Source organism: Triplophysa dalaica, chromosome 15 (assembly GCF_015846415.1).
Source record: "Triplophysa dalaica isolate WHDGS20190420 chromosome 15, ASM1584641v1, whole genome shotgun sequence".
In the NCBI taxonomy this organism is placed as follows: domain Eukaryota; kingdom Metazoa; phylum Chordata; class Actinopteri; order Cypriniformes; family Nemacheilidae; genus Triplophysa; species Triplophysa dalaica.
In genome coordinates this window covers 6148834-6161971 of record NC_079556.1, presented here as the reverse complement: position 1 = coordinate 6161971, position 13138 = coordinate 6148834, and the positions used below count along the sequence as shown (strand labels likewise).

At 36.5% G+C, this 13138-nt stretch overlaps 1 protein-coding gene across 1 annotated transcript; it reads right to left on the bottom strand.

The window, feature by feature from the left end:
* Positions 1-4054: 4054 nt before the first annotated feature.
* nphp1 (nephronophthisis 1) lies at positions 4055-11580 on the bottom strand. The gene is made up of 20 exons (XM_056767755.1): positions 11363-11580; positions 10957-11021; positions 10771-10831; positions 10551-10669; positions 10054-10288; positions 9866-9967; positions 9228-9316; positions 8864-8906; positions 8659-8743; positions 8124-8218; positions 7881-8009; positions 7162-7236; positions 6939-7049; positions 6454-6536; positions 6291-6367; positions 5415-5517; positions 5166-5278; positions 4994-5067; positions 4672-4716; positions 4055-4484 (listed from the first exon to the last, which is right to left on the bottom strand). The coding sequence occupies exons 1-20, from the start codon at positions 11426-11428 to the stop codon at positions 4236-4238; spliced, it is 2019 nt and encodes a 672-aa protein (XP_056623733.1). The 5' UTR covers positions 11429-11580; the 3' UTR covers positions 4055-4235.
* Positions 11581-13138: the final 1558 nt, after the last annotated feature.

The following is a 13138-nucleotide window of genomic DNA, read 5'->3' as shown; positions in this document are numbered from 1 at the left end:
TTGTAAACTGACGGTACTGTTCAGCGTGTTGACAAAATGTTTATGTGCTCTTCTTCTTTGTAAGTTGCTTTGGATAAAAGCATCTGGCAAATGAATAAATTGACCAGCAGCTCACAGATCTTAAGCAACAGATATGTTGTAATGTTTATCTGAAAATTGATGTCATGTTCATGTCCCATCTGAGGTCCCATGATAAGACATTAAGGACTCAACTCTGCTCATAGTGGAACCATCTAAACGTCCTATTTTTTAGTTTTTGTTTCATGTGGAATAGTTAATTTTAGTTAGCTCTGCATAATGATAATTGACTTTTCCATGATTTGCTGATTTATCACACTTAAAAAAATCTAATGAAAAGTTTTGATAATACGTAAACAATTGTTGTTGTACATTGTAATGGAGAAATTGCACAGATGTCAGATTTAGTTTAGCAAAAAGTATCCCAATATTGACAGCTTTAAAAACAATTGCTGCTTCCCAGTCCGCATACTATCCATCCTTAATACTATTTGAAAATAGAATTAGTATGTCCCAAATTAAATCGTATGCTGAAAGGATTATTCTCAAAGTATTCTGATGGTCGATTGTTTCCGATGAATATTTGACGTGTGAAACCATGGGTTTATATTACCCACAACTCACTGCGAGAGGGTGGAGTTTAGTGACTCTACACTGCATTAATAAAATTAAATAAAAGATGCTTCACTTAATTAGTAAATGTGAATAAACAGTAAACATTACATATAAAATAGTGAATTAATAAATAGCCTACTTAAATGCAAAGAAGAGCTATATTGTGATGTTCGTTACAGTTCATGATCACAGTGTCCTCTAGGCAACAACGGACACTTCTAATTTACGTTAGTATGTCCCAGTGTGCGCATTCAGTTTTGCTACGCACTAAAATAGTAGTGCATAGTATAAGCAGGCGAATTGGGACGCAGCAAATGTAAAAGTCTGAGAACTGTCCAAGTGTTTTAGTAATGAGATCAACTGATGACATCATCATCAAAACGGTTACATCTCTATCCAGCCTACACTAGATTTGCAGGAACCCGTTATGGATCTATAGCACAAGGAAGTAGCAAGTTCTCTAAAAAGGATCGACTCTAATTCCCCGAAATAATCTTTGAAAAGATATTTCTCAACAGCAAAGGCTCAAATTGTCCAGTTTTTAACCACAATGCACAACCCTGATATTTTGGGTGAGGTTTAAGTGAGAGCAAAAAAAACCTCCCTTACAGTTTACTATGTCGAAACAATTTGAGTGAATGTTTAACCATCATATCCAGGGATACCAGTCATTTTAGTTAGGTCAGCTGTTAGGCGTGTTATAATATATTATATTATTGAAACTTAAAAGGTTTCAGTAGCTTTCAATTCCACTTAAATGGCGATACACATCAGCTGGTTCAGCAAACAAACATTATTCTCTCTCCCCAGGGTGCGAGGCTGTGTGCCGACTCCGGCTCTTACAGAAAAAACCTTTGTCTGACTGGCTGGCGGATCTTGTGTCTGATAGAGACACACATACAGGTACACACACCTGGTTGCTCATGGGAACACTTGTAATGTTGCATCACTCTGAACAATGCCTGTTCTGATCTGGTTACCTTGAGTAAAAATGACATGAAATGTTTATGAGATTTTTTTTCTACTGATAGCTGGTGTTTATAAAACTCTTAGTATAGATATACAAACACAGCAACTATATTATATATACACTAGCATATATGGCTATACCACTGAATATAAAAAATATCTGTATACTCATAATCAATACATTTCATTAGTTGTATTATTTTGTAAGGTTTGTTGGGTTTCACCTCAGAACTGGTTTGGATTGTGGTTTATGCACCTAACACAGTTAAACTTCTGGGATTCTAATAAGATCTTCCAGCATATTTGGGGCCATTTGTCGGCATGGGCTAAGACTCTGTTCTGCTTGCATATGATTTGCAAGTTTATACAACGTCTCTTTACATTTATCTGAAATAGAAACCTAGTTGATCTCTATCATCTATCTCTATTCAAACAGTTCCAGAATGTGTGTGTGTGTGTGTTGACTTTGGGCTCCAATACTTTTCTATCACCACTGCAGCAGGCCACCAAGGCGTGTCATCTTACTAACTCATTTTTCCTTTGCTGTGATGAAATATGAACACCCGCCCCTTCAGACCAAGCCCAGTAGCTACTGAACCGGGGTGAAAAATTGGCAGTAAATCAGGTTGGGCGAAAAGGTGTGTTCGCTGCATGGATAATTTGCACATTTTCCTTGAATAATTTGACAGATAACTTTTTAATAGAAAATACAATTAAGAAGGTGACATTTTGGAGGGGCTAAAGGAAATCTGGGGGGCCATCGTCCCCTCAAAACCCACATACACACAGACTTGAATACTCACATCTTTTCTAACTGATGTATGATTGAGGTGTACCTGTCACTTTCATAATAACCTAATAAAAACATCTGTTGGAGGTTTGTTGCAGGTTGGAGAGAGTACATTATTTTAGTCTCATGTATTGTTGTATCCATGTATCCTGTTTTAGAAAAGAAACCTGGTGGGGTGTGGGTCAAATTAACTATTATATAAATGAATAGTACATATTATTTGGCTATTTGGCTATGTTCACATTGTTCTGATGTATAGGGCGGCAGATCAAAGCTCTCTTTAAGGCAATAAAGATCTTGAAGACTGATTGTGGAAGTGCATTTTTAAACACTGACCAACGATACCAGTTAAATTCCAGTACTGAAACTACAATACACAGCATACTCTCCATTCCTCTCCATCAGTTTCTCTTATGATTCTTGTACTCCAATGCTAATTGGATGCTAACACTTGAATCAATTGTTGAATCAATAACTTGATCAGTTATATTTACTGAATCAATTTTAAAAAGGAGTGTGTCAAAACGCCCGCTTGGACAGAAATAAATCCTCATGACTCATATGTCGTCCAACTCATGGTCAGGAGAGGATTTTTTTCTAAATCTCTATAATAAAAATGCTTTAAAAAGCAGGAGTGCAATGTTGTGGTATTAATGAAACTAATTTATGATTTTAGCTATAAGGACTACAAACACAAACTAGACGAAGAAACTTATTCATAAAAAAGGCAAACGTTTAAACAATGTCTCATTATATTTATTGGAAATCAAAAGAAACTCATATTGTGAATGTAAGAGAACATTCACGATTTGAAGGAAAAGTTCGTAAAAATCGCCAATAGCTTTAAAAAACTATGTGATCGACCACTACAATAATAGGCGGGTCTGTCCTCTTCAGTGTTCATTAAGCAGTAGGGATCTGCATACCGCTGGGTTTAGATACACAATGCATAAGCATGGGTCACAGCACAGGAATGCATCTTTTAAGCTCTAAACAAGGCAATAATTAATTATACGTTCAGCTGGCATGTCTCCCACTTGACTACTCATCACTGATACTCAATTTTTTAATTCAAACCGTTTAATGCTGATTCATGTTATGACTGTTAGAAACTTATGCCACACCTGAGCATGGCAGGGCAAGGCAGGGTGTCAGAAACAAAACAAAATGATGGGAATGTGTATGAGATGTGTTGAAAGAGTAGAAAAAATAAATAAGTGATGTGTGTTAAAGACAGTACCTGTGTGTGTGACAAATAACAGACAGAAGAGGGCGGGAAGTCTACCTAGGAGGCGTGGTACTTAAAAACAGACCATTATTTAAGGCAGAGACTACTATGAGAAGGACAAACTTTTGACTGAATGTGTTTCCAGTCAAATGCAAAGGCTTGAACTTAGTTTTGATGAAATGTAATTGTCTTCCTTTTCTGCAACATGTACTTAATAGTCAAAAATGTAAGATCATTTTAATTCGATAATTTTCTGTCCAAAATACTTCCGTGGTGTTATTTCATAGATTTGAAGACTTTCTAAAATGTGGTTTACGCAACCATAAAAAACAAGTAGGTGTGTTCAAGCCATTTCACTGGAAGTGTGTGGTGTGGTTTCAACATCTTAACCCTTTTTCTTGAGCTGGGTGTGAGAGGGATTAAACAAACTCATAATAGTTCAACTATTTATTTGGTATATAAATACAAAAGCTCAAATATTAAATGCAAACCTTATCAAAGATATGCCCCGTTAGTTTTTAGTACCGATTCATGAAACTGTACGGTGTAAAACAGTTTCTGATCTGGTAGATCTAATATTGACAAGGTTGACATTGTAAGTCAGTCTCTATTCTGTCAGTGCTGGCGCCTGCTGATGAAGTCATATGCGACCTGTGTGATGTCAAAGGCTTGATGTGTACATTGAGAAGACAACATGGTTCCTTCTGGGAGTTTTTCGGAAGGGCTGTAGATGAAGCGAGCACGTTGAGACTCCACATCCTCATCGGCCCAGCAGGAAGCGGGCATCGCCGCAGAATACAACAGGGGATACACACTGCTCATGTATACGCTCACAAACAACTGCTTTAACACATTAATGTCCCTCTGTAATACACAGAAACACATATTGTAGCATGAAGAAACCTTAGAATGTATTTATTTAACTTGTGAAAGATGCAACCGCACACAAACACACACTTTGTGTGAGCTGCATGAATGAATACAAAAAACTAAAGTAAGTTCTGAAACATATTAAAAAACACATAGTTTATTCACAAAGGCTTTACTGTACCTTGTCAGAGCGTCTTAGGTTACTCTCTGATTCTGTCCACGACTTCTGTAAAAATGGGAAAAATTGCTTCATAAATTTTGTTGTTCTCTTGAATACAAAAGATATTTTGAAGAATGTAGGAAAGCAAACAATTCTGGGGCACTTTTGACTACCATTTTATTTTTTCTTCTATGATAGTCAATGGGGTCCCAGAAGCATTCTTCTACCTTTCTCTGCGCTCATCAGAACAAAGAAGTTTATACAGATTTGGAAAAACTCATTTTTGGGGGAACTGTCCCTTTAATGGTCACCATCATGATCGTATGTGTGTGTTGTGTCTTACCCTAAATGCATCCATCATATCGGGCTGATCAAGCACGTCAGGGAAGGAAGCTAAAACTGAGTTGCACATCAGATCTAAGAAAAAGAACAAAACAGAAATTAACCGTTGGTTTTTGTTTTTGTTTTACACAAGAAATTAATGTCATTGGACATTGTGTGTTTGTGTGTAATACCTGCACTCTGCATTGTGACTCTGTCAAGCAAAAGAGCATCAGCCAGTATTTGCCTGTATATTGCTAGAAATTTCAGTGAGGACAAACATCCAACTATAGTGTCTGGCAGGAGACTTATAGAACATAAAGGAAAAAAAATCAAATAAACATGTTACAAGGACTTAATATATTTCAAAACATTACTAAGATTTTAAAACTCAGACAATACAAAACAATATCAATGCTAAGTGAGAGAATTTGACTATTTACTTCAGAAGTTCCCTCCTATGTGTGTTTACTGCTTTGAGTTTAACAAGGAGTTTGGGCTGTTTCCTTGACAGCAACATCTGCTGAAGTATACCAGTGGAGGCGCCTGTGAAAAAAGCACAGAGATGAGTTTGTGTTTTATACATTTTCATTTAATCAGCATTTCTAGATGTATTGTGGCCTTTTCAGTCCAGTGTTTGCAGGAGGAGACATAAAGTAATCCAACAGCAATGTGAAACACTGACAGCATGACAAGACACATGAAAACTATGATAAATTGAGTTATAAAATAATTGTAAAACTTTTTTTCTAGATACATGTACAAAAATTACTGTTGTATTGCTTAAATGTGAATATAAACTTTGCAGTAAAAAATTGCATTTTTACTCTTTGCAGTATTTGAGGTCTGAAAAAATACCATCTTTTCTGCAAATAATTGCAAATAGTTACAATATTTTTATTTAAAATTTCTGCGAAATATTGTTAGTAGTTCACAGGATGAAAATAAATGGTCATTTTACCTAAACCTAAGAAGTTCATTCCGAAAAACGGAGCATAATTTATGATAATAATAATTTTCATAATAAATTATAATAATTTTCTGTGGCTTTATGTGTGGTCCTGGTTAACAAAGATAGTAGTATCAGCGAGTTTTGACCTGATGAGGGCATTTTTTGGTCCCCATAAGAAAATCAGTTTATAAATCCAAGTAAATGTTTATTTCATAATATAAAAATGCTGAATGTTTTCTGTGATGTTTAGGAGTAAGGTTAGGTAATAGAATACACAGTTTGTACAGCGTAAAAATCATTATATCTATGAAAATCCTCATAAAACACGGACACCCAACAAGTGTGTGTGTTTTTTTACGATTGATACCTCTCATAGTGGATGTGCTGTCCAAATCTGTTTCTCTCTCAAATGGTGTGCCACCATGAATCGTGAGCTCTTGTGTTCTGTACACATATACACAGCGTAAGAAAACAATAGAATTACAATAGATTGCTGACATTCTGTTATATTATTAGTGTAGTGTGTGTACCGTAGAGCAATGGGGGCTCCACTTTCCTCAAACAGTTTTAAGAAGGCCCAACCACAGCTAAGATCTCCTCTCTCTCCTGTGGACTGTAACAAAGCAGAAACACTTACAACTCCCTGAAACTACCTACCCACAGAAACTTGATATGCCAATTGAATATCTGCCTCACAAATCTCTACAGAACCACTGACTCACATAACCCCCTTATTCTGTAACTCATAGAATGCAGTTACTCCAGCATAACCAGCAATTCATTGCTATGTGGTACTGTACTAAATCATCATTGGGCCTAACAAATGAAACAGAACAAATGATAACATCAGCCTGTAGACCTGGTTTATTTTGTGGTATTTCTTTTATGTTAATGGAATGAATGAGGGAAACAGATAAATGTTGAGGTCAGATATCCTCAAAGATCATAGCTGGCTGTTACTGACATGTGAATGGTCGCACAATGGAAATTATTCTTGCGAGGAATTGCTGCTCACATTTCTTATGTAGGTTACACCCAATTCAAACAGAATCCCGAGATCAGGAGACTCAGAATCACAACGCAGAATACAATCTCCATCCAGTAGACAAGGTAGCATTCCAGCCATCTAAGATACAGCACACATATGGGAGAAAAGCAGATAAAACTATTGAGAAATAAGTACACGTGTATGTGAGCACGTATTAATGCATTTATGTGATCTTGGCTATGATTCTTACCCTTGGAGAAAAGCTCCATGACTTGGGGCTCTTTGAGTTGTAAGTGGCTCTGACTGTGTGAACGTTACTCAAAACCTGACAGACAAAATATTCAACTTTACTTTTAAAAGCAAGCTTAATTTGAAACAAAGAGGGAAAACAATGGTGCTATGTACACATATCTGTGTCACGTGATACCAGTTTCTAAAAGACAATGGTTTTGAATGTTCTTTAGAATTGCTGTAAAGCTTACAATAACTTCTTTAATGACTTTGAGTTTGACAGAGTACATTCAGTTTTGCGAAATACCTTTGGCTCCCCCATCAAATATTTAAAATTCATGAAGATAAGCAATAATAATAAGAAAAAAGTCTGAACAGATCAAATCCAGAACAGAGAAAGACAAACATATTTTAAAAATATGACAGACAATAGTAATTTACATGACGCAAATATTCCTGGATTGTGACTTAAAATATTGGTATGTGTATAACTCATGTTTTTTATCCGAGTACTCTTGTCATTAATCCTATTATTGTAGGTTATTTTGTGTGTTGGTTTAAACGGTTAAGCCCCGATTACTTTGCCACATGACTATCATATGATGTCCGCATCTATCCAGCACCCAATGAAATTACATTCACTTTTCCACATTTAATATGTAAATAAAACTATTAATTCAGATGATAAAGGGGGCCCTAGATTCTGGTGGTTTATGTGAAAATGTGTCATTGTGTCACCTGGGTTCCATTAAACGCACACAGACGAACGTGCCTGCTGAGCACCTGTAACCCAACCCCGGGCGGCGGGATCATTCTACAGCTCCACAGGGTCAGGGTTAAACTCACTCTAGATGGACGACCGTGAACCTTGACAAACAGACACACATAATCATAAATATTCAGCGTGATAAAAGGAGAAGCCTACATTTACGACAAAAATAATAAATGATTAATGTTTGTGAGTAAGTTTTAGGTAGATACCTTCCCTGTGTCTGGGTCTAGATGGAGATCTTTAAAAGAGAGCTGTGATTGGCTAAGCTTCGGCTGAATGAAGTGACTTGTCCTGTAAGAATTTCCTGCTCAAGACACCCACACCCACATAAGATATAACAACTACACGTAATACATTTATAATAGCATCCTACATACATAAAAAAACGATGTACCACTTTATCATGTTAAAATATTTTCTACCCATGATTTGCAAAATCTGAACCAGCATGCCTAAAGCAACGCACTAGGGGGTGGTTTCCCGGACAGGGTTTAAGACTAGTCCCAGACTAACTTAAATGTTAGAGGTGTCTTGATCGAAAACATCTTTCACGGACATATCTTAGAAATTAATCAAATTAATCAAATTTTGTCTCGAGGTGAACAGCAGTACTGTTTTTGTAAGGTATGGTTTTTTTAAAACAACTTAAATATCCTAATTTAACTAAGGCCTAGTCCTAGTTTAAAAGATTTTCCTGTCCGGGAAATCGCCCCTAGGAGTGCTACAAGTCTAGAATTGAGTGACCTTCTTCAAGAAGTCTGGAGAGAGTGGAGGGTCTGAAGCCTGAAGGGATGGCACCCATCGCTGCCAGAACGTCAGTGGCATCTATCTGCAGATACAACATGATTTAGATTGTGTGGGTGCTTATTTTGAGGTACACTTGTATGTGTTTGTGAGGTTTAGAAGGGTGTTAGTTAAAAGTATGTTGTATTAAAGGGAAAGAGTATACCTCAGTAATAGCCTTCCGCACCGTGTCCCAATTGGATGTTTTGCTGATTGGAAAAATATATCAATACATGTTAAAGGGATACTTCAACCAAAAAGGAAAATTCTGTCATCATTTACTGACCTTCCAGTTGTTCCAAATCTGTATAAATCTGTAAAAACACAGACAGATATTTGGAACAAGAATGCTTATAACCGGGCAGATTTTGCCCCCCATAGGACAAATTTGGAACAACTCGAAGGTGAGTAAATACGACAGATTTTTTTTATTTTTGGATGAAGTATCCCTTTGACTACATTTTAAAGAGACAACATGGATAGAATGTAAAAACAATGCTGCTCTCTATTGGAGAGGAATGGAATATCACCTGGACTTTGGTTCAGAGTCAGACTCGGTGTCCTCTTCACTTTCTCCCTCATCTTCATTCTCTCCCTCACTTTCCTGCTGAGACTCCAACTGAAGAGACACATTTGCATTTTCCATCAAACTGTGTTTTATCTGAGAAATGTCTCTTAAAGGAATAGTGAAAACCTCAGAATGAAAATTCTGTCATCATTTACTCGCCCTCTTGTCATTTTAAACCTGTATGACTTTCTTTCTTCTCCAAAACACAAAACATTTTGAAGAATGTTGGTAACAGAAAACCGTAGGTATGCCATTGACTTGCATTGGTTTTGGCGACGGTTTTCGGCAACCAACATTCTTCAAAACATCTTCTTTTGTGTTCTACAGAAGAAGTAAAGTCATACAGGTTTGAAATGGGTGAGTAAATGTCATTTTGTGGGTGATCTACTCCTTTAACACAGATTCTTGATGCAGATCAGACATAAAAACAGTATATTATTTTAGACATTTAATAAATGGCTGTCCTCACCCAAGGTCTTTCAAAGTAACAAAAGCTTGATCTAGGATTGGTTTCGGAAATTCTGTACCGTGAACTTGCGTAGGCTCTGCTGGCCCATCAGAGGTCTGCGACATGAAAATGTTGGGCTAAACTAGACTCACCTTTAAAAATGTTTTGGGAACAACACCCTTCTTTCCAGCTGAATTGCGTGCCAGCCACCAGCCATCCTTATTCTTCGAAATAATTTTCAAAACCTCCCCTTTCTAGAAGAAACAATATTTAGTACAGGAACACCCAAAAGTTGAATACAAACCGTTCTATAAAAATAAGCCGATTTTACTTTCATCACCTGAACACTGAGGTCTCCCTCCTCCTCCCCAGTAAATACACTAAGAGCAACATAAGAAACCGATCCCTGTCCTGTTTCAGATGGACCAACATCTGCATTCTCATTATCTTCATCAGCAACATAATCATCTTGAACTTCTTCTTCACTACTTTCGTTCTCTGAGTTGCCATCTTCGTCATCACTATCTTCCTCGTCACTCTCCTGTTCTGCCTGAGATGAACTAGGTCCAGCATCCCTGCATGGCCAGGAAACAGAGATTTTGTAATGCATTAATTGTTTTGAAGAAATTGGTAACAGAAAAAGAACTGCTCAGACATAAATGTGTTTCTCAACATATACAGCATAGTGAATGCCTCCTACAAATATGTATCTCCTGTAAATCTAGGCAAAAACTAGACCAGAGGCATTTCTGTCAACATATCGGTGAATCTTCTTGCCTGTAAATGGTTCAAAAGACAACTGGAGGCTGTTTGTTTTTAATGTGCAGATTTACATACTCATCCAGAGGCTGCAGGTCAACAGCTAGAGACTGTAGATGCTCCTGTAGGGTCAACAAACGCATCTCCTCTTCTCTCTTACACTGATCGTAGTTCCCCACTGGAGCCGGCTCATCTGCCTGATCACCCACAGAAGTGTGCAAATTCAGCAATAATATGACAAAACAATTATCCGTTATAATATAGCACTGCCATGTTGAATTATAGACTGGGGTATTACTTTAGATAATTTCCTCAGATTCTTCATAATATCTGCCACTGAAAGCTGTAACTCTTTGCATCTGAAAGGCAAACTTAGTTATAGAATACACTGTGTCGTGTACAAGATACTTAGAAATCTAAGTATGTATGCTTAAGCGATTTAGCGATGGTAAAACAAAATATATGGAGAATCCGTCTACTTTACCTTTTAAATGTCTCTGTCTTGTCTGTTGTATCTGGTTTACCAGCCTGCTGCACCAAAGCATCCACCTACATGACAGATACAGAAATATTTCCCTTTTAATATAGTTCAAGTATATTAACCATATTTTTTAGTTTTATTGCAAATGTCAAGTTTAAATTATGGCTCTTGCACTGAAACAATGCTAAATATGTGGTTATTAGGGTTTTACTACAAGTACAATAACTACAAGTACACTTAAGTCGCTTTACTATTGTATAAGATTGCATGTGCAATGCGTAATTTGATTTGATAATATGATTTAAGCGCAACTGTAAAACGTAGATTTGTTTTGTAGCTTAATTTGTGCTGTCAGATTTCTAATGCGAAATCCATTGCTTCCAAACGAAAGAGTAACGTTAAATTCAACCTTTCTTTTCATGTCATCCGTCTCTCTTTGAACAGTTTGAAGAGGTCCTCTCCTTTTTGGGGGCATGTTACATCCGTCATAGGCACAAAACGACAGCAGACTTGACTGTCACGGCGTTTTGAATAGGAGATTCGGTAAATCGTGCTCGTATTTATTAAATCCGAAAGAACAGCGGCGCCATGAGAGACGCACTTGATATGGTTGCTAAGATACGACTACTTTGCGACGCTAATATGACCTCATCATTGTGCGCACGGGAACGCCCGTAAGCATTACACAATAAGAGTACATAAACCTATAGAAGTCCGGGGTGTCAATAAAAGGAAAAAAATAACTGATTTGTGTATTTATCAAAAAGCTTTATAGTTTTCCTTGCTTTTAAATTTGTAAACATTTTACTATTGTTACCAATTATATTTTAACTTCATTCTAAAATGCGTAAAGTTGGAAGTTGGAAATTTTTTCACAGCATTTAACTTTTATATAGAAAATTATTTAATTTAGGTTGAAAAATGAAGCCATATTTCTTATTTTTATGCTGCCAAAATAAGTCTAGGCACCGATATACTGTATAGGACACAAAGCAGACATTCACTGTAGCATATTTTTTAGCTCTACTTACATATTTTTTAGCTCTACAATTGTAGGCTACACGACGCACGTGTCATGAGGAAGCAGAAGACAGCTTTTCCCCTCGGTTTGTTAGCTGTAGATGCATCTTAATACAATCGTTTCCGTAGTGATCATGTTTCTCATACACAGCCTTAGCTTGACATCTGAGCTTTCTATAGTAAACCCACATATAGGTTGATTGGATAGATTTATTTACAAAATATTATTTCAGTTAATTATAGAAATAGCTACATTATGTGTATATCTACTTTCGACTTGAAATTATAAATATTTTTTACCATAAGCATCTTTGTAACCTATAATACACATAAGAAAAAAATGTTATGTAAAAAAACAGGGAATGTGTCATGAGGTTATAACTCATGGGGTTGGACATGGGGACGTTGTTAATAAAACTATTAAAATCCCCCTTTCCTGATTTCTCAGGATGCACAGGAGATCCAAGACACTCCAGTGCCTGTAATGATACTAGGGGACCAAGCCTCCCTGTTGAAAAAACAGCATATGCTGGGTTAGATATGTTTTGAAGCTGGTTTATGCTGGTTCATCAACATATTAAACAAGCTCAGGACCAGATTAAACAAGCACAAACCAGCAAAGAAGCATCAGAACATACCTAACCCAGCTTTTGCTGTTATTTTCAACCAGACTACCCACTACTTAATGAAAGCCTATGTGAAAACCAGCAACCTAACTGGGATGAAAGTGATCTTGCATTCTTTATTTTTTAGTATACACTAGACTAGTATATATATAGAGAGAGAGAACTTGTATTACTGATCTATGTGCTGGGTAGGGCTGTGATTTTCTAACCTAGTCAAACAGGTTTCTTGGTGAACTTTTTCATTTAAATGTGTATCTGGAAAAATAAAACAGTGACCCAACAGGATTTAACTTCGATAACGACATAAATACACAAAACAGAATGAAAAGAACTATACGTTTTTGTGTTGCTTTATGCCTTTCTTCACCCCAATAAAATGTGCATGGTATAATGTTTTATATAGCCGAGTCAACAGGTACAGTAATAAAATATCTACCTTTATTTCAACTGCAATAGACATGGAGAAAGCAAAGTCACGAAACAATATGATTTATGGCTTGAACAAACATCTTAGAAATAAAATCTTACGAATATAACAT

Bases quoted from the DNA above. Each gene is read 5' to 3' on its own strand.
- nphp1 (XM_056767755.1), bottom strand. From the start codon at position 11,428: ATGCCCCCAAAAAGGAGAGGACCTCTTCAAACTGTTCAAAGAGAGACG. The intron at 8,907-9,227 runs GTGATATTCCAT...TTTTCCAATCAG, and splicing joins GACTCTGAACCAAAGTCCAG to CAAAACATCCAATTGGGACA. The intron at 6,368-6,453 runs GTACACACACTA...ATATGTGTACAG, and splicing joins GGAGCCCCCATTGCTCTACG to AACACAAGAGCTCACGATTC.